This window comes from Colletotrichum siamense (genome assembly GCF_013390195.1).
Source record: "Colletotrichum siamense strain Cg363 chromosome Unknown KSG_Cg363_contig04, whole genome shotgun sequence".
In the NCBI taxonomy this organism is placed as follows: domain Eukaryota; kingdom Fungi; phylum Ascomycota; class Sordariomycetes; order Glomerellales; family Glomerellaceae; genus Colletotrichum; species Colletotrichum siamense.
This window is the reverse complement of record NW_023501017.1, coordinates 1,252,896-1,278,845: the sequence shown is the minus strand read 5'-3', so window position 1 is coordinate 1,278,845 and position 25,950 is coordinate 1,252,896. Positions and strand designations below refer to the sequence as shown.

General features: G+C 53.4%; 8 protein-coding genes across 8 annotated transcripts; 5 read left to right on the top strand and 3 right to left on the bottom strand.

The window, feature by feature from the left end:
- Positions 1–879: 879 nt before the first annotated feature.
- On the bottom strand, positions 880–3,757 carry Nuggc-1 (Nuclear GTPase SLIP-GC; the record flags this gene model as incomplete). Its single annotated transcript, XM_036638123.1, has 6 exons — positions 880–1,166; positions 1,226–1,775; positions 1,832–2,183; positions 2,246–2,802; positions 2,858–3,359; positions 3,411–3,757. 6 exons carry the CDS (start codon positions 3,755–3,757, stop codon positions 880–882), a joined length of 2,595 nt encoding a protein of 864 aa, XP_036495953.1.
- A 1,301-nt stretch (positions 3,758–5,058) lies between these two features.
- Positions 5,059–6,699, top strand: ytcJ-4 (putative amidohydrolase YtcJ; the record flags this gene model as incomplete). The annotated part of the gene is made up of 1 exon (XM_036638122.1): positions 5,059–6,699. One exon carries the CDS (start codon positions 5,059–5,061, stop codon positions 6,697–6,699), a length of 1,641 nt encoding a protein of 546 aa, XP_036495954.1.
- An 871-nt stretch (positions 6,700–7,570) lies between these two features.
- axe1-0 (Acetylxylan esterase) lies at positions 7,571–8,416 on the top strand (the record flags this gene model as incomplete). Its single annotated transcript, XM_036638121.1, has 4 exons — positions 7,571–7,906; positions 7,956–8,049; positions 8,102–8,181; positions 8,237–8,416. 4 exons carry the CDS (start codon positions 7,571–7,573, stop codon positions 8,414–8,416), a joined length of 690 nt encoding a protein of 229 aa, XP_036495955.1.
- A 1,519-nt stretch (positions 8,417–9,935) lies between these two features.
- yteT-1 (putative oxidoreductase YteT) lies at positions 9,936–11,294 on the bottom strand (the record flags this gene model as incomplete). Its single annotated transcript, XM_036638120.1, has 2 exons — positions 9,936–10,379; positions 10,431–11,294. The coding sequence occupies 2 exons, from the start codon at positions 11,292–11,294 to the stop codon at positions 9,936–9,938; spliced, it is 1,308 nt and encodes a 435-aa protein (XP_036495956.1).
- A 1,209-nt stretch (positions 11,295–12,503) lies between these two features.
- CGCS363_v006270 (putative transporter) lies at positions 12,504–14,344 on the top strand (the record flags this gene model as incomplete). The annotated part of the gene is made up of 4 exons (XM_036638119.1): positions 12,504–12,757; positions 12,849–13,280; positions 13,334–14,044; positions 14,107–14,344. 4 exons carry the CDS (start codon positions 12,504–12,506, stop codon positions 14,342–14,344), a joined length of 1,635 nt encoding a protein of 544 aa, XP_036495957.1.
- A 5,802-nt stretch (positions 14,345–20,146) lies between these two features.
- chyH-3 (FAD-linked oxidoreductase chyH) lies at positions 20,147–21,944 on the top strand (the record flags this gene model as incomplete). Its single annotated transcript, XM_036638118.1, has 4 exons — positions 20,147–20,392; positions 20,504–20,720; positions 20,796–21,196; positions 21,309–21,944. 4 exons carry the CDS (start codon positions 20,147–20,149, stop codon positions 21,942–21,944), a joined length of 1,500 nt encoding a protein of 499 aa, XP_036496890.1.
- Positions 21,945–22,222: 278 nt separating this feature from the next.
- On the bottom strand, positions 22,223–23,014 carry chyC-1 (Short-chain dehydrogenase chyC; the record flags this gene model as incomplete). Its single annotated transcript, XM_036638117.1, has 1 exon — positions 22,223–23,014. One exon carries the CDS (start codon positions 23,012–23,014, stop codon positions 22,223–22,225), a length of 792 nt encoding a protein of 263 aa, XP_036496889.1.
- Positions 23,015–24,580: 1,566 nt separating this feature from the next.
- chyM (Oxidoreductase chyM) lies at positions 24,581–25,765 on the top strand (the record flags this gene model as incomplete). Its single annotated transcript, XM_036638116.1, has 1 exon — positions 24,581–25,765. The coding sequence occupies one exon, from the start codon at positions 24,581–24,583 to the stop codon at positions 25,763–25,765; it is 1,185 nt and encodes a 394-aa protein (XP_036496884.1).
- Positions 25,766–25,950: the final 185 nt, after the last annotated feature.

Sequence of the window (25,950 nt, the reverse complement as noted above, 5' to 3'; positions counted from 1 at the left end):
TTAGGGTAGACTGCAGAAATCACTTTGGTCATGAAGATGGCAACAGACGGAAGAGGGAAGTCCATCTTCACGACAACGTCGAGACGACGTCCCAGCTCGTCCTAAATGCCATGACTCCTGAAGGATGCATGCCGGGTAAATTTGAAGGTAAGTACTGAATGTGATAGGCTATGTGATTGTTGCAAAACCCGTCAGCGTCAGCCCTCGAATCAGGTCAAAATGTACATTTTACGACTTCCCTTCAAGGTCTCCGTAAGCTGATGTGAGACTTTAACCCGGGCGGCCGGGTTGGGTCAGCGCATGGCTACTCATTGAGTAACATATAGAAATGATCTTCATTGACTCTGTCGTAAGCTGGGTCTTTTAGTATGGTCCTCCAGCTGTCGCAGAGCCACGGCGAGATAAAATCCGGGGTCGGCGAGTTTTGCATGGAGCCGGCCAAGGCCACATCCATGCATTTTTGCCAAGCAAACTCCAAATTCGTTCTGCTGTCTTTATGAAAAAGATTCTTACAGGTTTCCAGATCAAGGCAAACTTTGAAGAGAAACTCGTGCTCAAATCTTTGGGTGATTGAATCAACCCAAGTCTTCCGTCTCATCGGAATATTTGGCACACATACCTCTCATCGTCATTCTTGCTTACACTGATACTTTTTCAAGATTCAAGGCTGATACAGAATGTTTTCAGTTCTGTTCATAGAACGAAGATCCCGATCACCAAAGTGCGTCCATGGAAACATCGACGCAAGTGTCAAATTTGATTGCAATGATACTCGATTGAAAATGCGTCGCTTGGCAAACTGTCTGTCTATCTGCTGCTAATTATGTTCCTCCTTGTACGCCCCTTTCCATGTCACGCAACTCCCAAAATCATCTCCATTCACGCCAGAATCATCTCTGCAAGCTCGAGAACACGAACCATGTCCTTCTTCAGAAGAGCCTCATGATGACGAGCAGACTCCTTTCTCTTGGCCAGAGCCATCATGTAGTCATTGCGCATCGCCCGAACAGTGGCATTTGTCTGGGCTGTCAGTTCCTTAACATAGCTGTCCATTGCTTGGTGCAGAATGTAGAGGGAACCTCCCATCGCAATGTTGAACATCTCGTTCATGTGAGCACGAATATGCTGCTCTATGAGACCGCGCCATCGTTTCTTTGATCCATCGCCTGCGAATGACAGATCAGCATATAGCTTTCCAATGTAAGGTGCGAGGAAAAGTGTTTACCTTTTATATTCATGCAAGAGCGGTAGACTGGGTTCATCTGTTCCGCGATTATCTGCAGGGGCCTTCGGCTGGCATCTTTCTGGGCCTCGTTGATGTAGAACTTCGATTGCGTGATGAGTCGCTTAAAGGCTTCCTGGTGAAAATCGCGCTGTTGCCGAAGTCTCTTCGTAGACTGTGTCTCTACCTGTCCATCTTCTTCGAGTTGTCTCATGATTCTCTTGTGGAAGTAGTTGATCTGAGAATGTGTCTCCAGGAGAACGTCATCCAAATTGGAAGGGACGCCCAGACGGAATGTCATCATCCAGTCGTCAAAGATGTTCAATTGATATTCGTGGAGAAGCTCCTTATTGAAGTCTCGAGTCTTCCACACACCTCCTCGGCAGAATGTTGCCTTGAGAGTCGCGTGGTGCATGACTTTGAACCAGCCCGAAGCCACTTCCAAAGCCACCACTTTTGCGTTATACGAGAGTGCGGTCATCTTACGACAGATACCGTCCTTAATACTGGCTTGAAGCTTCTGCACACCTGCTTCAGTAACCGAAAGCATTTCCTAAACGTGTAAGCCTGGATATTCAAGAAGGATACGGGGTAATTGGGGACACTCACTTGCTCAAACTCATCCAGAAGAGACCTCAGCATTTCTGCGTCCAATGCAGTGTTGAAGTCTGGCACATTCTGTGTCCATAGAGAGATGGAATTAAGAAGCTGAGAAATGGTAGCGAGGACTTCTCGGTTCTTTGCAATTCGAAGATCATCGGTCAAGCCTTGCGCATGCCGCTGGAGCTGGGGGATCTCAGTATCCTGAGCGTCGTCAAACCCGGAGAGAGAGTCAGAGACGCCTGCTGAAAGCCCTTCGAGGCGCTGGTATGCACGGCTACTAATGCAGAACACCGGCAATCTCATGTTATCGTCGAGAAGATTGTCGGCAAGGTTAAAAGCTGCCGTTTGTTGCTGCGCCCTGGAAGCTATTAGCTCTTCGTACTTGAAGACTCTATCATTCTCTTGCATCTTGTGACTCACTCTCTCAGCACGCTGCGGAAATAATCTTGCAAGTTATTCCGCGAAATCTTGTTGCGCTTCTGAATGCATGCCTTCTTGACTTTCTCAGCAAGTCTCGTCTGCTCAGCTCTGACCTCCTCGAGCTTTTTTGACTTCTCAGTGACTTCGTCGGTTTTGATTCTCTTAGCTGGCTGCTCCATGTCCGGCTCATCATCAGGCTTCGAAGTCGTATCACCCTTGGCTCGCAGAGTTCTGATCGTCTGCTGAAGGACTCTGATATCCCCATCACACTCGATTGCCTTCTTCCACGCCTGCCTGGTATCAGGGTCCAGGCTTTTCTTGAAATTTTTCACTGCTTCCTCAACTTCTAGCTCATCTGTCATGGAACAGATGAAAGTAACGTTCGAGAGGGACCCATCGAGTCTGAGCTGTCGCTTGAACGCGTCGCTCATCAAGTCCTTAGCGACTTTGTTGTCGACCGCTCTTTTGATGGGTGCAACAATCCAGATACCTGCGCAGGATTTCATGTAGTTGCTGGCGATTGAAGCTCTTGCAGCATCATCGTCATGGCTCCCAGGCTATGGATTCCCTTGTCAGTGAACCTTTCGGTAACATGAACCTATTTCAACTTACAAGGTCGACGATCGTGACGCCGTTGGACAAGGCTTTGGCCTTGGTGAAGATTCTGACAGCCTTCACCATCGGCCAGTATGCAATCGCCTTCTCGCCATCTTTGTCGCCCGAGTCGATGTAGAGCTTGATAAAGGACTCAAGCTCATCTCCCGTCGAAGCTTTGAATTCCCGGGTTGTTCCAAGAACCTCGTGTACGTGTGGATGTCTGATGAGATCGTTTACAGAACTTCCGAGAAGAACTTTACTGTCCATGTTGGCGTAGACGGCTCTGGCTTTCGCAACCGACTTCGCAACCTCGGCCTGCTTGTTGGTGACCTTGTCGTCGAACCCGGCATGATTGACAGCAACTTCCTTGAGAAAGATCTCAATTTCATGCATCCATTCCTCCCGGGAAATGAAGTCGATCTGTGCTCGATAGGGGTTCTCTGGGTCATCGTCGTTATTGTACGACAGCTCGGTCACACATGCAGTGCAGGCACGCCCACAATTCGTTGGAAGTAAGCTACGCAAATGTTAGTATCAGCCTAGTGCTCCAGGGAAATGAAAGATTCACCTTTTCTCGCCCAAAAGGGCGTTAATACAAGAAGACTTTCCGTCTCCCGTGTTTCCAAAAACTCCGATGATGACCTTGCCACTCTGAGCTGCTCGCTCTCGGACAACTTTCATTTGCTGGATCCAGCTCAGCGCAGCAGCCTTGATCTCGGCGTTGAGCTTCGAACATGAGGCGATGTTCTCGCAGATCGGCTCTAGCTTGTTCAGAATGAGCAGAGCCATGGCGACGAGCTCTTCCCAAACCTTGGGATTCTTCTCCTCCTTCAATTTGCTCGGAATAGAGAACACCATGTTTGCGGAAGTGCGATTATCATGGCCGCTGGCAGGCTTAGCCTTGATCTTCAACATGTTGGCGCGATGAAAATCAGTGAGGATTGTGACTTCCAATGGTAGATGCAAAAGTCTCTATGTGGCTTTTGTGTTATGATGCAACGAAGTTGAAAGTCGAAAAAAAAAATTGTCTGCCAAGTTCAGGGATAAGTAATGAGTAGCGCAATGGTAGGCTAAAGCTTTGGGTGAAAATGTGAAGGTCTGGTGCTGGGCTGAAAAGTTGTGGGTGGGAAAGGATAACAACGAAGTAGCAGAGACTAGGTGAGAGAATAAATACCTGAGATGCTATGAAATGAAGCAGGCAATAAACAGTGGAAACCCGCAAGCTGAGAAGGTACGGAAGAAGGCACCAAACAAAGGTGTGGAGCCTCTTTCCTTGCGAGTGAGGTTGAGGGAGAATGTGAGATTTTTAATGTCGAGGAAGGAGATACCCAGGGCCGATGGAAGAAAGAAAATCGATATTGGCAGCCGGTGGTGAAGAGGAGAAATATCTGTCGCGGAAAGAGTTGGTGACTAGATAAAAATTGTGCTGCAGCGAGAGAGTTTGAGCAAGAGGTGAACGCTGGAGGTAGAGGAGGCGGGAAAAATGAAGATAAGACTGTAGAATAGAAAAGATTGATGGCCACTTACCACTCTTGCATTTGAAGTATCCTCAGACCTTGATACGGTTCTGTTGGGAGTTTGTCGTGATTCACAATGGGTTGGTGGTGAGATGAAAGGTGAGATTGCGGACTGTGGATGCCCAGTCGGGAGAAAGTGAGGATTTAAATACTCCTTCCATTGAATTCTACCGTTGAGGAAGTACCCATCACCCAGTGACTTCTCAATATTGAGGATGTCCGTCTGTGGGAGCAAGAGCTGGTGTTGCTCCTTCCACCGCAACTCTCACCGAGGCCGAGTGAACCACCACCTCGGTGAGCCACCCGCTGCACACCGAAACACCGAAGATGGCCGAAGGAAGCCAGGAATAGATAGCGCGCCGGTGGAAAACGGCCCCAAACATGGCAAAGATCTTATCAGATCAAAAAGCGGCCCCGTCCATCCCGCTTTAAACCCCGCGGTTCCGCCACGAACGTCACACCAGATCCCTCGTAACCCACGCGACTCGCTCCTGCCCCTCCCGAGTCATAAAGCCGATAATTTCCCTCAAGAACACATCACCTCTCACTTCATACACCAGACTGTCACTCTCATCGATCCCTGCATCTTTTTTAGAATTTTTTCTTGCATTCTTGTCATATTTTCACCGTATCATTCACTGCATCTTATCGCATCACATACAGAAGGAGCAACGCCGAAAAGCGCAAACCACCGCAAAGATGGCCTCCGAACCACCACCGCCCGAACTCTTCACAAACGCCCGCGTCTTCCTCCTCAACCCCTCAGCAACACTCACCACGGAGCCCACCTTCGCCGAGGCCATGCTCGTCGCCGACGGGCGCATCGCAGCAGTCGGCGCCGCCGCCGACCTCGCCTCCGCGCACCCCACCGCCCGCGTCACCGACCTCGCCGGCCGCACCGTGCTGCCCGGCTTCATCGACGGCCACATGCACCTGCTCCTCCTCGGTCAGGGCCTGCGCAAGCTGTCCCTCGACGCCTGCACCTCCCTCGAGGAGATTCGTGCCGCCATCAAGGCCTTTGCGGCTGCGAACCCGGACGTGCCGCGCATCATGTGCAAGCTGTGGACGCAGCATGTAACGCCGGGTGGTGTGGATAGGCATATGCTGGACGATATTGATCCCAGGCCCATCTTTATTGACACAAAGGACTTGCATTCTACGTGGTGCAACACGGCGGCGGTGAAGGAGCTCGGCATTGAGGACATGAAGGACCCCGTGGGAGGGAAGATCCATCGCGACGCGGAGGGGAAGGCGACGGGCTTGCTGAGCGAGGCGGCGGTGCTTACCCTCGTCTGGCCTCATCTCGCACAGGTCGCGCCAAAGAAGGACAGGATGGACGCCATCAAGGCAGCGGTGGAATCGTACAATGCATCAGGCTACACAGGTCTCATCGAGATGGCCATGGACGAGCCGGCATGGGACGCCGTGTGCTCACTCCGCGCCGAGGAACCAGACCTACCGATGAGGATTCACGCCTACTGGCTCATCAGGCCCTCAGAGACAGAAGAAGAGCGCTTCAAGCAGGTGGACCGCGCCATCGAGCTCCACACGGAACTCAACAAGACAACCTCGCCCGATCTGCGCATCGTGGGCATCAAAGTCATCACCGACGGCATCATCGACGCCTGCACAGCCTACCTCTCCGAGCCCTACGCCGCCGCCGGCTCCCCGCCGCCCTTCTGGAACGCCTCCGACCTCAACCCCGTGGTAGCCCGCGCCGACGCCGCCGGGCTGCAGATCGCGCTGCACGCCATCGGCGACGCCGCGATCAAGATGGCCGTCGACGCGCTCGCCACGCACGCAACCCCGGGCCGCCGCCACCGCATCGAGCACATCGAGATGGCCTCGCCAGCGGACGCGCGCCGCCTGGGCGAGCTGGGGCTCACGGCGTCGGTGCAGCCCGTCCACGCGGACCCCGCGATCCTCAAGGCGTGGCCGCGGCTGATTGGCGCGCGGCGCTGCGAGCGCGCGTTCGCGTACCGCGAGTTCGCGGACCACGGGGCGCTGCTCGCACTCGGATCCGACGGGCCCACGGCGCCCTGGGCGCCGCTGCAGAACGCGTACATCGCGGCGACGAGGCGGTCCGCGAGGGAGCCGGGCTACGAGGTGGTGGTGAATGAGCATTTCAAATTGGGCGTGTGCGAGGCCATCACGGCCGGGGCGTATGGGACGGCCAAGAGCGTGTTCGCGGAAGATCGGATTGGCAGCCTGCAGGAGGGCAAGGTCGCTGACTTTGTGGTTGCAGATATGGACTGGTCACCGCAGGGTCTGCTCAAGGGGGAGATCAAGGCGACTTGGTTCGCGGGGAAGAGGGTTTGGGCGGCTCCAGACTTTGCTTGAAAGGAAGGGTGTGGTGTGGTGTGGTGTTTGGCAGGCAGCGGCTATTGGTTAGATGTTTTGATGACGGCGGAGAGGGTTGTGTTGGTTGGCTAGGTTGTTCGGCTCCCGCAAGTGTTGGCATATTTGTAAACGAACGTTCGTGTTGAGCCGCGGCTGCATGCTGCTTGGGTTTCATCCCATCTCGGTGGTGTTTCCGGGTTCGCGGCAGCAATGGCACTGTCCGCCCCAACAACCTGTCGCTCGACAGCGACAAGGGGGGGCCTCAGCTCTCGCCGATTGCCTCTTTGGGGAAAGGTCGCAGATCTCCCCAAGTCGGGGCAAAGTCGCGCTCGATTCGATGAAGGAGCGAAGAGATGCGAGAGGTTCGCTGCGAGCTCGGGCCGCCTATTCCTGGCATTCTTCGACTGTCAAGGCCGCCCAAGGGCCTCTCCGATGAGATTGGATAGAAAGGTGGGATGCCGAAGAATTCCAAAACCAAAACACTGAACAGCATGAGACCCTGGAGTTTCTTCCATGTGGAGTCCTGCAAATCTGTGATATTCAGCCAGTGATGCCATGCGCGAACAGACGTGTGCAGTGCATTCCCTCCCGTCCTTCCCTCGCTTTCGCACACCACCACCACACCATTCCATCCACATGGGGCAACGACAGAGATGCCGCGGCTGTGTCATGGATGTCGTCTCGTCTGAGGCTCTGCGATGGGCGCAATACAAGAAGGCCTTGATCACCCCCAAGACGGCCTAGAGTAGAAGCCCCGTCAGCCCATCACAATCTCGCTAGCCTTTTTTTTTTTTCTTCAAACCAGCTGGACCCTTCAAACGCACGGATTCTTCTCTGAGTCTCTCGAGTTCATCCTCCGGCAGTGGAAAAGATGCATCACCAACTGAGCCTATCGGCCCTCGCGTGCCTTGCCCCTCTGGTCCTCGCCCTGCCGCAGCCGCAGCAGCCACCGGCGCCATGTGCACCGGTCCAGATCGTCGTTGCCCGCGGCAGTCTCGAGGCGCAGGGTGCCGGTCTCCTCGGCAACATCGCCAACAAGTCGTCGATGGCGATTCCCGGCTCCATCATCACGCCGTTGGTGTATCCTGCGCAGCTTGACCCGTACCCGCCTTCAGTGTCTGCCGGCGTCGGCAACATGACGCAGCTCCTCACCTCGCAAGCCCAGGCATGCCCTAATACCAAGTTTGTGTTGATGGGATACTCTCAGGTAAGGTCTCTTGCGTTCGATGGCGGAAACCAGCGCTGACATGTTACAGGGTGCGCAAGTTTCGCTTGATACCCTCTGCGGAACGACAGACGGACCCAACTTCAACGCCACCCAGGCCCAAGCACCGATGCTTGGCAACAAGAGTAAGTTACTGGCCTGAAGATAGCATGTATCTCATGCTGACATGTTGCGCAGTCGCAGCCGTCGTCTTGGTCGGCGACCCAACCAGCATCGCGACGCAGCCCTTCCAGAAGGGCACCGCCAAGAAGAACGGCGTAAGTCCTCCTCTCCTCCTGCCGGCACATCACGACGTAGCTGACCGTCCACCAGATCTTCCCCCGCCAAGACTTCGGTGCCTGCCAAGGTCTGACGTCCAAGTTCATCTCCTTCTGCGACGAGACGGACCTGTTCTGCGCGTCGGGCCAGAACCTCACGGTCCACCTGGGCTACTTCCAGAAGCAGGACTACGTTGACCAGGCCGTCAACTTTGTCGCCATGAACAGCAAGTAGACGTGACGTGCGTGTATCATGCCAGAGCTGGATGCTCGGCCGGGAAAGAGAGGTCGTCGTGTGCAGGAGGGCTCATCGTTTTGCGATATCTCGGGAGGTTTTTCGTCTTTTTTTGGCAAGAGCATCCGGTCTTGACGATCGATCGACGCGCGCGAGGAGTTTGTGGGCAAAATACACTGGATGTAGCGTTGCGCTCTGGGTTTTTTTTCGTTTCGTGCTCGTCAGAAAAAGAGCAGGGCCTTCGAGCCGATTGAATAATTGAAGTATTTTAATGATCAAGAAAGTCCGGCAGTTGTTGGCTGTGACCCTGTGGTGGGAAATTAGCGATTATGTAATAATATGGCCGGGGTGAGCAAACAAAACATGGCCGTGCGTTGCGCTACACCGAGCTTACACCGAGCAGTACCTATGATTGAATACACCCATTCTGTCTTACTTAGGGATCAATCACCACAGCCATATTAGATACATTTCTCCAAATAGCTGCCAACTCCAAAGCTGGGCATTTATGAGATTATCCGAAATGAAGGACACTCAATTCGCTGTTGCCTCCGCAAATATTTGCACTAATGGCGCATCGCTCTCAAATGGGTACCCGGCTCGCCTGAGTACGGTGGGTTAGAAGCAATTCTGCCGAAAGTCACGCTCAGCTCATAAGCTACTTATGTACACCTCAATGGCCAAGCGAAAAGTTTCTTGACCTTCATGCCTCGCTAGGCAGCCCTTTAAAAGTCGGCCGTTTCGTTGACACACCTTCAGTCAATACATACTTCGCAAAGATACCTACTTATCCAACGATAAACTTCCTGAACGTCACTCTTATCAAAGTCTAGACCCTCGCCATGACGATCTTTCAGAAAGAAGTCGATGTTGCTAACACAGCATCTCTTGATGACGAGGAAAAAGCCCACCGCCCCATGACAGGAGAGGGATATCATACTTGCTCCAACCAATGTGTCCCTTCTGTTCGCAAGCATCCTAACCCGTACGCAACCACTGATGGAACATGTAAAAGAATAGCACTGACTGCTTCAATAGTCTTCTTTGTATATTCCAGATGGCGATATGTGCATTTCATGTTGTGGATAGCAACAATCCACTTACGAAAGCATTTTGGATCGGCGGTATCTTGGTTTTTGCGGCAATCGCCTTTCCTCCATCACGAATCAACAAAAGCGTCAGACCAAGAAGTCAAGGTGCAGAATTTTACAGGAGAAGGTGTCCAGTGGTCCTTCATAAAGAGTCGCAAAGAGTTTTAAACCCAAAAACAGGCAGACAGGTGTGGTCTCAAGACTGGCCACTAGCTTGATGGAAAAGGGAATTCGGTACAATCTTTACGGAGTTTGGACTTCCATGTCGTACCGCAAGCTGTCGCTCTTTTCGAAATCTGCCTCCCGCCGCGACCAACAAGGCAATAGTTGAAAGAGAGCCCAGGTTGAATTTAAACGTCATGATATCATATTCCAGTCTATCCCAAGTTATGTTTCCGCCCAAGTCCCTCGAGAACCCCTCGGACCTTCTATTTCTCAGGTACGGCCAAGATATCATCCACATTTACAACCTGCCCCGTCGCAATAGATCGGTTCGCTGCGATGCCCGTCAATATCGAAGCGGCGCCGTCGACATGGCTGGCGGCCCTCATGTACTCGTCCGAAACAGGTTCTCCAAACAGATCTTTCAACAGCACAAGGTCACCACCTCCGTGCGCGCCCTTTGCCTCGCCAAGATCAATCTCCTGGGGCGGGCCGAACAAGGGCCTCAGCAACATCGTCCTCTTCTCGATCGCGCCTTCGAGAGCTTGGCTGCCCCCGGAGTTGACATAACTCTTCTCCACAACCTCAACCTCGAGACGTCCGCCGGTTCCGTTGAAGTTGACACGGAAGCCCTCCCACGGGGCATACGCCGTTAGCGAGTACGTCATAACAGCGCCGTTGCGGTATCGGATGAGCAGATTCATCGTGTCCTAGATTGACGGTCAGCGTTTTGGTGCTGGAGAGGCCCTTGTGATACCAACCTCGATGGAGATACCGTCTCCAAACACACTCTGGTCGCGGTAATACGCATCCTCATGCTCAGCATCAAGATACATCGCCTTCAAATTCGGGTTCTGATCCAGCTGCAACGCAAACGGGTCATCCTTCGCCGCCTCACTGCCATGCGCGCGCGAGTAAAACTTCGTAACCCCCCTACTCTCCGCGTTCTCCCTCCCATAAAATTTCAAATCGCCCTGCGCATACACCGTCTGCGGCCGCGTCTGCAGCCAGAAATTCACCAAGTCAAAATGATGCGTCGACTTATGCACCAACAAGCCCCCCGAGTTGCGCTTATCGCGGTGCCACCGCCGGAAGTAGTCCGCGCCGTGGTTCTCGTTCAGCATCCACTCAAAATGCACGCTCGTCACCTTGCCAATCTTGCCCGCCTTGAGTATCTCAAAGATTTTGGTGTTGTGCGGCGCGTAGCGGTAGTTGAACGTCACGCGGACCTTGTTCCCCGTGCGCTCGACCGCCGAGAAGATCTCGCGGCACCGCGGCGCGTCGATGGTCATCGGCTTCTCGGTGACGACGTTGCACCCGAGCTCGAGCGCGCGCACGATGTAGATGTTGTGCGTGCGGTCGACGGTCGTCACGATCACCTCGTCGGGCTTGGTGTCGGCGATCATCTGGTCGAAGGAAGCGGCGAGGTACGTCGGGACGGCGCCGTGGCCGAGGGATTCGAGCTTGCTGTTGGCGAAGTTCATGCGCGTCTGGTTGGTGTCGCAGAGGCCGACGATGGTGGACGTCGCGCTGTAGTCTTGGGCTATGGCTGTGTAGAAGAAGCTGGAGCGGCCGCCGGTGCCGACGATGGCGTAGCGCTTCTTCTTGGTCGTGATGTCGGCCATGTTTGGTGATGTTTGGGCGATTTTGTTGGTGTTTGATAGAATTGAGATTCCAACGGGCACAGTTCTCAACACAGAAGTGTGCAAAAGGAAAAGGACCTGAAGTTATTTGCAAGTCTTGGTAACCCCGCGAGGACGTCACGACTCCGAAGAACGGCACTCACACACCCCACGCAGCACGGCATCCGGCACATCGACACCCTCATCTCGGGTCCATCTCCCCCATCTCCCGAGTTTAGCCAAAATACGACCACGTTTACTGTCTCCTGCGGCAGTTTGAACACCCGAGGCCTGATCCCCACACAGCAATGCGGGGGTGGTCCGACTCCTTTTTTCCCTATCCTCTGGGGGTGACGCGGGGGTGGATTGCTCTTAAGTGGGTTCTCCTCATTTTAACCAAACCTCGGGCGGGGGAAGTCGGGGTTACGAGAATGCGGAGAGAGTTTGGGGGTGTCTATCTTTTGATTGCAACGTCAACGTCAGCCCAGCCGGTACCCAGCTGAATGCCACATTGCCCAGAGCAGCCGTTGACAGCCACCCGCTCCCCAAGCCCGTGGATCTCCGGCTCTGAGCAGGGAATTGCTTCCACGACTCGTGGAGGACCTGCCAATCATCACGCGGTGTTGCAGGGCATGATTCGACACGAGGCGGCCAAAACGTCGCACCCCTCGTCGCTCGCATTCAGGCTGAAATTCTTCCTCCAATGGGGACTTTTCTCGGCGGCCAGGGGTGCGATGTCTTGGATGTTGGTCAAGCAACGGGACCAAGACCTTGGTATGGGATTAATATCCGGGTGGTTACGTTGACCGTATCCGTCCATGGGTCGTCGCGCCAGGACCACGCGATGTAGAAGAGAAACCGAGCGGAAATACGCAACGGCCCAGGTCATGTGTTCGAGGATATCCATAATTCTGGCCCCAGTCTACCCCGGGCTTTCTCCAGGTTTGCTGCGTGAAATTGAGTCGGCTGAGAGGAGCCCGAATGTTGGGGTAGAACCTGGGGTTTGGGGGCTGCGTGCAACTTGATAAGACGAACTCTCCCCGGATTCTGGGTGGTTCATACGACGCTAGGTTCTAGTTGACATCCCACCGGTTCCATCGTCGCGGTGTTGCGTGATCATTTCAGCCGCCATTCCTCTGGCCTTCTCATCGTCTTCTAGAAGGGATTCGACATTACTTGCATCATTTAGGGCCTGCTAGGGCGTGAGTCAGGATGGCTACCAACGCAACAGCCACGAACCAAACTGGCGGCAACGCCGTCGACGCGATTGAGCCCGTCCGCCATGAGCCGGTCCAGGGTGACAGCCTTCAGGAAAAGGCGGCTCAATTCTTGGCGGAACATGGAGGCGGCGATACGGCATTCACCTATGAGGAAGAGAAGGCGGTCTTGAAGCGCATCAACTTCCGCATCCTTCCTCTTCTCCTGGGTGCATACTTCTTCCAGCAACTCGACAAGAGTTCCCTCAGGTGAGTTCCATCAACACAATGCGCATCTCATCGATTCTTCACAAATATTCATCACTCCTGACACCGAAGACTAACCATCTCGATATAACAGCTATGTTTCCATCTTCGGCATCACAGAAGACGCCGGCCTCGTCGGCCGTCAATACTCCTGGCTCGGCTCCATCCTCTACATCGCTCAACTCGTCTGGCAACCCGCCGCCGCCTTCATTCTCGTCAAGCTGCCCAACGGAAAAGTCATCGCCGCCGCAATCTTCCTCTGGGGTTCCATGCTCGCCATCATGACCTCGTGCACAAACTTTGGCTCACTTCTCGGTCTCCGGTTCATGCTCGGCACGTTCGAGGCTCTCATCGCACCTTCATGTCTAAGTGTCACCACCATGTGGTGGAGACGCAGTGAACAGACCCTCGTCACCACGTCTTGGAACGCCATGAACGGTGTGACTTTCATCGTGGGTAGCTTGGCGACATATGGACTGGGACACATCAAGAGCGAAACGCTGCACTCGTATCAGATCATCTTCCTGTGAGTAACCATACCTCCCGTAGTTGTTCAAACAAAACTGACAAGCATTACAGGTTTTGCGGCCTGCTGACCGTCTCATACTCCTTCATCGTCCTCATCCTCATGCCCGACTCGCCCATCTCCGCCAAGTACCTCACCGAGAGGGAAAAGGTCATCGCCGTCGAGCGTCTGCGTGCCAACCAGATGGGCATGCAATCAGGCCACTGGCGCTGGGACCACGTCCTCGAGACCTTCATGGACCTCAAGACGTGGTGCTGGTTTGTGCTCATCATCGCCATCTCCATCGCCAGCGGCGGCATCTCCACCTTTGGCAACCTCATCGTCAAGTCCTTTGGCTACGACAGCTTCACCACGATCTTGTTCAATATCCCCTTCGGCGCTATCCAGATTATTGCTATCATGGGAAGCGGCTGGCTCGCGACTAAGATCAAGCGCAAGGGTGTCGTCATCTCTATGCTCTCCGTCCCTCCGGCCATCGGCTCTATCCTGATGCTTACCGTGCCCCGTCATGAGAAGGGTGTCTTGCTGTTTGGGTACTACCTTGTCTCTATCCTTGCTGCCATCACCCCTATCATCTTCACATGGCAGGTGCAGAACACCGCTGGTGACACTAAGAAGAAGACGACTTCCGCTGTAGTTTTCATCGGCATGTGCGTCGGCAACATCATCGGACCCTTGCTGTATTCCGTTGATGATGCTCCTCTCTACCGTCCTGGATTGATCTCCAACTTGGTCATGTTCGTTCTTGTCGGCATCATGGGACTGTGAGTTCAAACCCTCCTAACCAGTGACCATGACCATTTTTGCTGACTTTCTACTTTTTTAGTCTCATTCCCATCTACCTCAAGTTCCTCAACAACAAGCACGCCAAGCGCCGCGAGGAGCTCGGCAAGAGCGCCCAGGTTGTCGACGAGTCCATGTTGCGCAAGGACGAGACGGAGACCAGCAAGGCAGTTGAGGTCGAGGGTGATGCTGCCGGTCAGCAGCATAGGACGATTGAGGAGGATAATGCACTACGCGACATGACTGATCTTAAGAACGAGGATTTCATCTATGTCTACTAGCTTCGCAAACCCATCAACAGCAAAAGGCATTGCCACCGTTTAGCGTTCTGCGGTTCATAATACCATCTCAGGTGATCTCCTCTTTTGATGGTTCACGTTGTGTCCCAGTGTTATGTCTGTCAGTCTCTCGAGTCGACGTTGGAACCAACCAAAAGCGCTATGACTACGACCAGGGACAAGGTCATATAAGCGCCCTATGTACAGTCTGTAGCGACGCCTACGCTACAAGGGCTATTGAGTTCCAATCTCAGCCTAAGTTACTGCCTTTCGCCCATCTTGCATACGCATCTTGGCGATATCGTGAGGTGCGACCAGAAGTTGCGGGAAGTCATAGTTTTCAAGAGTCCCTTCGTTTTCCTGCGATACTTGGTGACGTTCTCGGTGCGATGGTTGAGCAGAGAAATCGCTATCCGCCAAGGGGCGGTCTGATGTTGACAAATGTTTCGGTCAGCATTGAGCGAGACGTCATCTGACACGACACTTACCGTTATCATTCCCATTCTGGTGTGGTGATGGCCGAAGGCGACACTGGGAAGTGCAGGACCGGACGTGTTCGAAGGGCGCATTCGCTGAACGCTCAACACGAATCTTGTGGGATATCCAGAGGTTCAAGATAGCCACCACTAAACTCAAAATTCCATATGTCATGGTGAACACGACATTAATAATTTCGATTAATGTCCCAGGTATGTCTTCGCAAGTTTATGAGTTTGGTGATTATTGTTTATGTTAACCATAAAGACTGATCATTAAAGCTAGGTTATAAGAAATAATTGCCTGCTTCGCGCAGAAAATGCGGCGATATATAATTCGCACGGACGTGTACAATCTATGGACCGTGTAGGCCAAGTCTTCCTAGCGCCGTTTGCCTCATGCAGTAAGACATGTCTTACTTCTAAGCCTCTTTCTAGAAGTATGTCACTCACCGATGGCCGCCTCCGAGATTAGGGAAATTGAGTTGTACGGGGCCCCGGTACTCCCTGCTGTCTGGGCACATCAATTGATTCGTCTTGACTGTACTTACTATGACCGGGACGGCAGATAGCCGTGAGTGGCTAGATTGACCAGTGTTTTAATGACAGGAACACATTCTCCCCTCTGTCAGCAAATACTGAGACACCAACGACTCTGGCGTGTGAAACCTCCGTTTGAAGCAGTCCCATGATACAAATATTGGTTGTCAGTATCTGGACAATATACGAATGGACGAGGGCTTGGTTCCTCCTCTGTCCGGGCAGAACCAGCCAAGGTTCACCTACAATGACAACCTACGAAAGAAGACATCAAGGAGATACCACCGCCTTTGTTCGTCCGGGGTATCCTTGCTCTTTGAAAGACTTCGATGAGGGCACATATAAAATCATCAACGTACCCGAACACCTTGCTGAGATCGGAGAAGACATTGATCTGGAATTCGCCTTTGTCTCCTACACACGTATACATTTCCGGGTAGCCACCGACGATGGAATTTCTAGCTCCGACAATTCTGATGAAGTGACGAGAGAATCCAACCGAGCTCTAGCGAAAAGAGATCGTGAGATTTGACGCTGGCAAGATGGGGCACGGACGCGGCCAAACGAGCCAGGAAGAAAGCCTTTTGGTTGGACTTTGAATGCGTGCGAAGCGACGACGGAGTCGCAAAGTCAACTAGCAGCAGCAAAGACGTGTACAGAATCTGCGACTGGATCGTACGGCGGCACAATCTATAATCATAGCTGTAGGACGTACGGCTTCAGAAAAGGTGGCTTGCCTTCTGGTCGATGAGAAACCTCCCACATACAACAGGGAGCAGGTGACTCTCTGGCTCAGAAAATGATGGTCAAGGCTCTGAACGTTGCCGGAACTCCTACTCTGTCCAGCAGAGTACAGAATAAGTCTCTACTTTGTCGGAGATTCTTCGGGGCCGAAGCCCATGGCAAAACGGAACTTTGCAGAGAGGGCTTGGGACGACGGTGAGACTGTCAAGGAACTCGTTAATCACTTCGAAGGCTCGGCAATCCTGACGTCGGTGAACTTGATCGAGGCAGCATTAGACCAACCGATTAAGCCATGGAGACATAGCCTACGCGATCATACGACTCTTTCCAAGCCGCTTCCGTCCACACATCAACAGGGAAGACACCAGGTTCCAGGCCTTTGCCAACTTATCGCTTGCCGACGACAGTGGCGCCTTTCTTGATCGCTTAATATGTCTATCACCGCCAATTGGTGCTCCTGGGTATCACATATAAGACCAATGGGGAGCAAGGCTTGGAGATATTCAACCATTTCTCAAAGTGCAAGGCGTTTCAGGCTCCAACACAGTCATTCTTGATGGCGTCTACCGAGCGACAATCCAATGGGAGCGCATCGATCCAGAGCCGTATGGTGACCGGAGCATGGGCCAATTCCAGAACGCACTCTTCTCTTTCTCTTTTTTCTGTTGCACCGCTGTGCCGGTTCTGATCATGATCGGGATTTATTTGTCATCATTTGACCACATGGGTGGAATAAAGCCGCCCGAAGGGTTCCCCAAATTCCCTCACCCGGATTGGCCACCCATTGATCGATCTGGCTCACTTGTTCCAGTCAAGGCATTTGCGACAACCATATTCTCCGTCATTGGCGTGTTTGCTTTAGTAATTCCTGTACTTCTCATCAGATCCAAGCGAAACACTAAGCAGCCGTTCGTCCCTCGCCTCATTGGCGTTAAAGGTTTCATGGGTGCTGGAACTGTTGAGACATATTCTCTGGGGCTCCAACCACGGGAACCTTAGAGACGTATCCTTACAGTCTTACTCTGACACTGTAAGCACTCCCTCAGAGACTCTTCCCGCGCAAGAAGCAGAGGACAGCTTTTCTTTCACTCTCATTGATACGCACCTCCTGACGGTGACACATCTACAATGCAACACGCCCCCTCTTGCGATGTTTGTATGTGGACAGGAGCACGAGATGCACAGGGCCATACTTTGCTCGTATGACCCGAAAGAACAGACGTATCATCGGCAAGCCAACCTCAGTACAAGCCGTCGCCCACTGGAAGGGATGCGTTTGATGGACCAAGTTAGCGTCTCAGTTGCACCACATCCAACTACCACCGGTGTCGCCGAAAGTCCTCTACCAGACGGTCTACAACCAGATATTCCGAACAGAAGCAATCACAGCAGGCAGTCTCTAGTCGTGGAACGACCGGGTTGACGGAAAACAGAAATTTTGTTTCTCGTCATATGCCTTGTAAGTATCCTCACTCCTCTGGTATACGACTTCAACTGTTATTCGCATGTTGGGGACTTACCAAATTTCAAGTGCCCGTCGTATGGCCTGGGGTGTTATGGCTCCAAGAGTCTTATTGCGACGTCCAGTTGCTGTCATCAACTCAGCATTGGCGTTCCTCTATTTTGATCCCCAATTTGCCAATGAGGCTGACATTCTGTAGCTCAGCGTCAAGATCTTCAGACCATACGATTTCAACCGCCGTTCCTACGATCTGTTGAACTACAAGGTCTCCTTCGTTGTTGGACAAGTCTTCTCGCTCGCTATTTTGTCAAGGCTGCCGCTCAACTTGGTCTTTCCGTACATTTTTGTCGCAAAGGGTGAGTTCGCGCCGCATAATGAGGCCACTATCAGCTAATCTCCCATGGGTAGTATTCATACTTGTCGCCGAAGCCACCAACGATGCTACTCTTGCCGGTTTTATCCCCGAAGGCGCGTTAGATGGGTGCCTATTATCAACAGTCCTTATTCCTGCCACTGAGACTGCTCCTAGTGACCGTTGCCGTCCCTAAAGTGGAGGTTCTCTGGGGGTTGGTCGCTCCCAAAGCTCTGCCATTTCGCCTTTTCGCCGCCATATTTCACTTTATCTTCTTAGTGATCCACATGATGATTGGCATGTCACAGACCATCGGCCAACCTGGCGAAGTTTCTTGGCTGGATGCGTGCCAAACTATTGCGCAACGCCATAGCACTTGCTTACACAAGTTTTTCGACGATACAACGAGGTTTAATTTGAGTCCGCGACAGGTTAGTTGTGCTCTACATTACAGTTCAAGAGCTAATTTTCATGCAGCCGCTCGCACGCTCTGTTGCCAGGATATTCCTCGTCTTTGCTGCATCCTTTCTAACCTCGGTTCTTTTTGAGTCAAGAGACAATGATGGTTGCGACGATTCAAGCCTCGGCGTTATTTACATAGTGATTACTGTGTTAGTAGGACTAGTCACGTATTGCATGCCCCCGGCTTCCTGTGAGTAAATGCATCATCGGCGGCGATTGGGACGGATGGCACTGACATTTGTGACTTTGCCAGACGCAGTCATGGTAATGAGCTGTCTTGTCCCGGGAATCATGATACTTTCCCGGGATGTCGGCCACTATTGGAGGAACGCAATCCTTCTTCTGCGAGTTCTTGTACACCTCGACCAAATTGTTCTTCCATGTAAGTACATGCTTCTTCCAACTTGGTCTCTAACTTTCTCACAACTTAAAGTACTCTGGTCAACGAGTCTGCAAAGCGGTCGAGGCTGGACAGAGGCAGCGGCCGCCATTTCACTGTCCTGCGTTGGTAACGCCGTGGGTCAGACCTTGGTCCAGTATGGCACAAAAGTATACGACATGACTGATCGATGGGGGTTCTATCTTTCTTTCTTGGTAATACAGAGTGTTATCTTGGCCATCATTTGGGCCGACGGGTACTTGTGTAGACGTGGAACAAGACTCATTGGACCGTCTTCAGCTGAAGACGCCGAGGCAGAGCCGTTGTTTACAGCCATTCATTCCTAAGATTCGGGAAAACCAGACGAGACATCAACCTGACTTGATATTGTCTGAGATAATATCGAAGTGATTCACTCCAATTGCCGCATCAGCTTTGACCACGTGCTCGTTCGCTGCCCATGCCCAGTCCATGTTATACAGTGACTCCCCGACTGAGACAATTTAGTTCGTCTAAAGAGCCACACCGCTAGCATCGGGATTGCATCCGCCCTGACTACGGAAAGATCGGGGGACTGAGAATGTCAGTGCGGTATCAGTGGACAAGGGGCAGATCACTGACTTGGGGGTATGTACACAATTCAGGCCCCATCGCATGTTTTCTGACGAGGTATGCATAGTGGTAGTATATTGTGTGGTCACTTACGGTGTGGCCGTCAAAAAGTGCCGCTTTTTACCCCGAAACTTACCTGGCCTGCCCCGAGCCTCCCTTTTCCCGGGGGGGCGACTTTCAAAGTTCAATTGAATCTCCACCAAGCCCACAGTCATGGATCCCCTGGTTTCTCTTACGTTTTGCGGTGGGACTTCCCAGTACGAGATGCGTTCTTGTAAGCTTTTCCTGCTTTCTCGACTCTCTTGAGTTGATATCTTGGTATCTCAACGCTAATGCTGTCAGCTTCCTTCCGGTGTGGCCCATGATGGCGATGAGCCTCGCTTACTGTTCGAAAGGAGACCAATGCCCCGGGCTGATGCCTGTTTCTGTCAACTTGTGAACCTTCTCCCCCCGGCCTTGGCCAGTGACTGGCCGCAATTTCAACTTCGGCATCCTACGCACGCGGGTGATGGGGTTTGCCGGCTTCCGTCCTGGTTCGGAAGTGAGGCCATCGTTAGTCCCGGTTCCGTGTCGGCGAGGATTCATGAGTCGTGAGCCGGTCTCCCTTGGAACGGCTATTTTGCAAAATGCAGCGCCCTGCACTACATCTTGAGTCCATCTCAGGTATTTCAAGAGTAACTCGTTGCGGCCGCTGATTGACTTGTTGGAACCCGATCACTCACCAGTCATATTCGTACTCATTTCCTGAACATCCCTCAGGGTCGCAGTTCCAGTCACGATGCACCCCACCGGCCTGCAAATTCTCGCTACGGCGTTGACTGCTGTTGGTGTAAATGGCCACACTCTTTGGTCCCGGCAGGACGCCGACTACCAAGCCCTTGTCGCATCGCTTTCGAGCACCGCCAAGGTGTTCTTTTCGGGATCCGACGACTTCAACAATGTCACGACGCGGTGGTCAAATTTGGACATGCCGACGGTGAACGTGGCCGTGAGGCCTGCCACTGAAAACGATGTTGTCGAGACGGTAAGAAGAATCGTCCAATTTCTTTTTTTGTTTTTTCTTTTTCATACTTCCTGTCTGCCTTTCCTCACTAGATATTTGGCTGATATTGGAATCGGGCGGTTTGGCGCACAGGTCAAGTTTGCCAATAAGAAAGGCCTCCCCTTCCTGGCCACAAACAGTGCCCATGGCGCCATCACCACACTGGGCAAGATGAAGAGCGGCATCCTGCTAGACCTCGATGATATCACAGGTGTGGAGATTGCCGCAGATGGCCGGACGGTGACAGTGGCTGGCGGAACCAAGTCGCATGTTCTCTCTCACGCGCTTTGGGATGCTGGCAAGCAGGCAGGTAAGTGTCCCTGCCCCTACACCTATCTAGATACCGTGTGTACCTCTGATGATGCTAACCTACGGCGGTTTGAAGTCACTGGTGCATGTGAATGTGTCTCTTATCTCGGACCCGGCCTTGGCGGTGGCCACGGATTCCTCCAGGGCCGCCACGGGCTGATTGGCGACCAGTTCCGTTCCATGAACGTTGTGCTCGCCAACGGCACACTGATGACGATCAACGAGACCGCGACCCCGGACTTGTGGTGGGCCATGAACGGCGCCGGCCACAACTTTGGAATTGTCACCAGCGTCACATCCCAGATCTACGATGTCGAACATCAAGACTGGGCGCTGGAGCTGATGAACTTCAGCGGCGACTTGGTGAAGGAAGTGTATGAGGTGACGAACAACGAGATATTGAAGAACGGGACGCAGCCGGTGGATTTGATCAACTGGAGTTATTGGATGATGAGCCCGGATCTTGATGCCGAGAAGGTCAGTTCAGCCCTCCCGTCTTCCTCAGCCCTCCCGTCTTCCTCAGCCCCCTACCCACCCCCCCCCTCCCCCCCAAACGTGTGCCAAGGTTATGTCTAACTTACTCTCTCAGCCCATCGTTCAAGTCCTCCTCATGCAAGAAGGCGTCACCACCGTCGACCCAGCCTACACCGCCCCGTTCCACGCCCTCGGGCCCCTCTCCAACTCGTCGGAATCTGGCGTATACACCGACCTCGCAAAGTTCGTCGGCGTCAGGACCACCGACGGCCCGTGCCTAAAGACAGGCGCCAACAACCCGCGCTTCCCCATCTACCTCGAGACCTACAACACCACCGCCCAGAAGCTTGCCTTTGACTTCTTCGCCAACAGCATTGTGGCCAACTCGGCGCTCAGTAACTCATTGGTCACCTTTGATGACTATTCCATGCAAGGAGTCAAGGCGAAGGCAGATGATTCGAGTGCGTATGCGCACCGCGCTCAGAATGTGTTGGTTGGGCCGCTGCTGCAGTACATGCCCGGGGACGCGGCGCTGGACGAGGAGGTTGCGAAGCTAGGGAACGAGTTCCGTCAGATTCTCCACGAAGGCACAGGACGTGATTTTGTTCCCGTGTACTTGAACTACGCGTTTGGAAATGAGGGGCCGCAGCAGTGGTATGGACAGGAGGAGTGGCGTGTGACTCGCCTGAAAGAGGCGAAGGCGGCGTATGATCCCAATGGCTTGTTTAGCTTTTATGGACCTATTGCTTAGGTGAGCTGAGGTGGGGGGTATGTTAGATTATCCATAGAGCTTCGGTGGTCAGTTTCGGTTCTTTTAGCTTCGCAGGACGCGAACGCTACTTATTTCGGCTCGGAGGGTTTGGTTTAATTCAATGTCACGACTATGAGTTTGCTCGAAACGTCACGCGCTTTGCATCGGAAAAAGTACGAGGATTATCTTGCAGATACGAGTCTACTCAAAGACTACTGACTTGAGAGTAATCAGCAAGGTGACTGACTATCTGAACATCAGATGGGACATCGGCGCCGTCAGGCAGAGCCCGGCAGCTTCAGTCCCGTAAAGTCCTCCAGAGCCTTCACCACCGCCTCCTGCAGGCCTACATCTTCGGTGGCAGGAAGCGGCTCGCCCTTTTGCTTCTTCGGATCAAAGTACCGACCCGTCTCTCCACTCACATCGTATTCGCCCTCGGCCAGCATGACATACGTCTCCAGCCCGTCTTCCATCTTGTCAGGTGCCTCGAACTTTGTGAGCTTGGTGGGCACGTAGCCCGGGTGCATCGCCACCACCGACGTGCCCTTGCCCTGCAACCTCTTCGCGGCCGCATTCACGAGGCACATGACGTGGAACTTGGAGTTGCAGTACGCCTCGAAATCGTTCCACTCCTTCTCGCCCCTCTTGAGCCAGAAGATGTCCTCGACTTCCGGCTTGCCCTCGCGATGCAGCACCGACGCGACGAACACGATCCGTTTCGGCGGCGTCAACAGGCAGGTGAAGATGTACGGCGACACCAAGTTGACAAAGACCTGGGCGGGCACGCCCGACTCGGTCTCGCGGAAGGGCCCGTACAGCAAGCCGGCGTTGAGGACGACGGCGTCGAACTGGCCGACTGCGTTGGCCTGCTCGGCGAGGGAGCGAGTCTCGGACGTGCTGGTGAGGTCGGCGACGAAAACGCCCGCGGCGCCGGGGACGAGCTTCTTGGCCTCTTCGGCGCGGGCCGCGTTGCGTGCGTGCAGATAGACGGTGTGCTTGCGCTCGACGAGCTGACGGGCGGCGCCGAGGCCGAAGCCGTCGGTGGATCCGGTGATGAGGATGCGGCCCATCTTTCACTGGGGTGACTTGCGAAGGTTTGCAGGGGCGGGATTGATTTTGTGTTGGGATGGTGTGATTTTGACGACCAGGAGCTTAAGAGAAATGAGGGAGGATTTTGTAGGGACCGATGGTGAGTGGATGTAGCGGGTGAGGTCCTCACGAGTCACGACATCAGGAAGTGGAATCGCGGCGGAAGCAAGAAAAATCCTTGATGGTAAAGTGGATCTGTTCTGTAGCAACGATTACACGAGGCATTTTGCGTATCACCGGCTTGGATCGGAGTAAGGACTGAGAGCTGATTCTTGGTGGAGCATCTGCATGCTACCTGTCAGGCGGCGGTAATTAGAAGCGGCACAGCCTGATGTTCAAGTCTATTTTTTTTGTGTGTTCTTTTTAGCCTCTGTGCCAGCTTGGCAGGCAACATGAAGTGAGGCGTATGGAGTGGGGCACCTGAGGGGAACCGGCGGGGTTAGGCTGACAGCCCCGGTTCCCCGGAACCCCGGAGCCCCGCCGAGCCCCGCCGAGCCCCACTGACGTCCAGATGGCCCGGGCAGAACCCCGGCGTCGCATTCGGGCACCGGACCGTCCGTGACACGCTTGTCCGTGCCGCTTAGCTAAGTAAAGCACTTCCGATGTCGACAAAGCATGGATTGCGAAATCCTTCACGTTAGTAGCCGAATGCAAAGCCGCTGATTAGGCGCACTAGCTGCCCCACTAGAGCTTTGCTCTCTGTGGCAGGCTTTAGCATAGTAAGCATTGAAATTGAGCGCTTCTGTTATAATTAATGAAGCAATCATAGATAAGTTAGTGTTAAAGTATAGTATTTGGATATATAGAGGAATCAGGTTTCAATTAGAAAAATCACTATATCTTTCTGGGCAATGTTAGCCCTCCACGACGGTTGTGCGATTGCAACTGAGCACTGCCATTCCCAGTATGGCTGCTATTCGCGCCGAGCTCGGGACCCCTGATATGGTTCCCAGGGCCCCCGGGGCATTTTCACGACTCATTACGTCTAAAATCCTTTCCCCAGCTCTACGGCACGGCCCATTGTTCGGCTCTACCCTTCCATCCGCACCTATGCCATCTGGGCTTTGCCAAATCTTGTCAGCCCTGCGCGCACCCCCCAGTCGGATCTATGCGCAAAGTAGTCAGTACTTGTTGCTCATGAATCGTGGGTGGGATCCCGAGAAATGGGACCGCAGTGGGCAGTGCATTTTGGGTGGATCATTTGCGTGCAAGACCCTTGTTTGGCAACAAACTCATGGGCAAAAGCCGGGAAAGGATTAGCCGGAAAGACATCTCCTTAGTTGCAGAGCTGTTCAGTGAGCGTGTGACTGTGCCGGGCCGCTCTATGTGAAGGCGACGCGAGAAGTCTCCGTTTTACGAGGTGCAACTTCTAATAAGGCTGCCTTCATGGAAATGTCTCGGATAATTGCGGGAGGCATTTGACGCGCACAGGTTCTCATGTACCTCGTTGTTTTTAAGAGTCTCATAGTGAAATAAGTAAAACGGACAAGGCTTGTCAGTATCATAGTTCACACGCTTGTTTATCATCGTCAACGCCATCTTTCGTCATGGCCCATCAAGGCATCTTTCGCTACCTGCCTCCCAACGCAAGGCCCGCCTCGGCCAAAGAGGCCTACCTCCTGCCCTCTCTCTCCGAGTTCAGCTCTATCGTCACGCTCCCACTCACAGACCTCAAGCCTACGCTCGACCTGGGCGATGCCTCGCCTTATAAGCTCTCGGTGCATGGGTTCACCTCCCGTCGGCACCACTCAGCTTTGCATGCTGAGCCATTCAGTTATGCGAGCTGGAAAGATGAAAAGGCACTCAGGGACGTCTATTTTCCCGAGGTCGAGGAGTTTGTGAAAAAATTGACGGGCTGCAAGACAGCGGTAGTGAGTGCTGCCGTTGTGCGGACGCAGACGTACAGTGAGGGCACCGGCGATTCCAACTCTTCAGCAGAAGACGACGGGAAAGGAGAAGGGGAACGGGAGGAGGAGGGGGAAGAGGGCAGCAGCGGTCCTACTCCCAAGTTCCCTCCCATCGTCGGCCTCGCCAAGTCCGACGCCGTTTCCCCTGCCCCCAAGGTCCACCTCGATCTCACGCCCAAGGGTGCAAGATTGCACATTCGCAAGTACGCCCACCAAATCACTTCGGCGGCCGAGCACGTTATCACGGCGGAAAACGCTCTACTTTCCTCTGGGGTCCGGTTGGAAGATCTCAAGGACCACTACCACGAGGGTGGCGTCCCGCGCTTCGCGCTGTTTTCCATCTGGCGCCCGATCAAGACGGTCAAGCGGGATCCGCTGGCCGTCGCACCAGCCAACAAGTTTCCTGAGGAGGATTATGTGGTTTCTGCCCAACTGGAGCCTCTTGACCGGACTATCCCAGCTCACCTGTCGCGCCTCGTTGGTTCCCAAAGTCCCAACTCTGCCCCCGCCTCTACTGTCCCTCCTTCTTCAGCCGAGGACGCTACGTATGATACTGAGGGGTATTTGGCCTACGCACCAAAGAATGGAGAGGAGGGTGGAGCACATGACTGGCATTTCATTGCAGACCAGGAACCGAGTGAGGTCCTGGTGATCCAGTTGTTTGACAATGAGATGGAGGCGAATGCGAGGGCACCACGAAAGGATGGAGGGAAGGGAGGATTGGGCGTCGGCGGGACGGTGCATAGTGCGTTTGAACTTGTGGGACAGGATGACACGGAGGAAGCCCGTGAGAGCATCGAAGTGAGGGTTGCGGCGTTCTGGTGAAGCGAGAGGCGGGACATAGATGATACTGGAACGGCCTACCTACGTACCTATGTAGGCAGGTACATAACTTGGCAACAAATTGTAAATTGATTTCCCGTGGAGTTGTCATTGTTGTTGCATTGTTTAACACCGGGCCGTCCCCCATAACTAGGGGCAAAGGACGCCCGCAGGAATGGGCTTCCCGT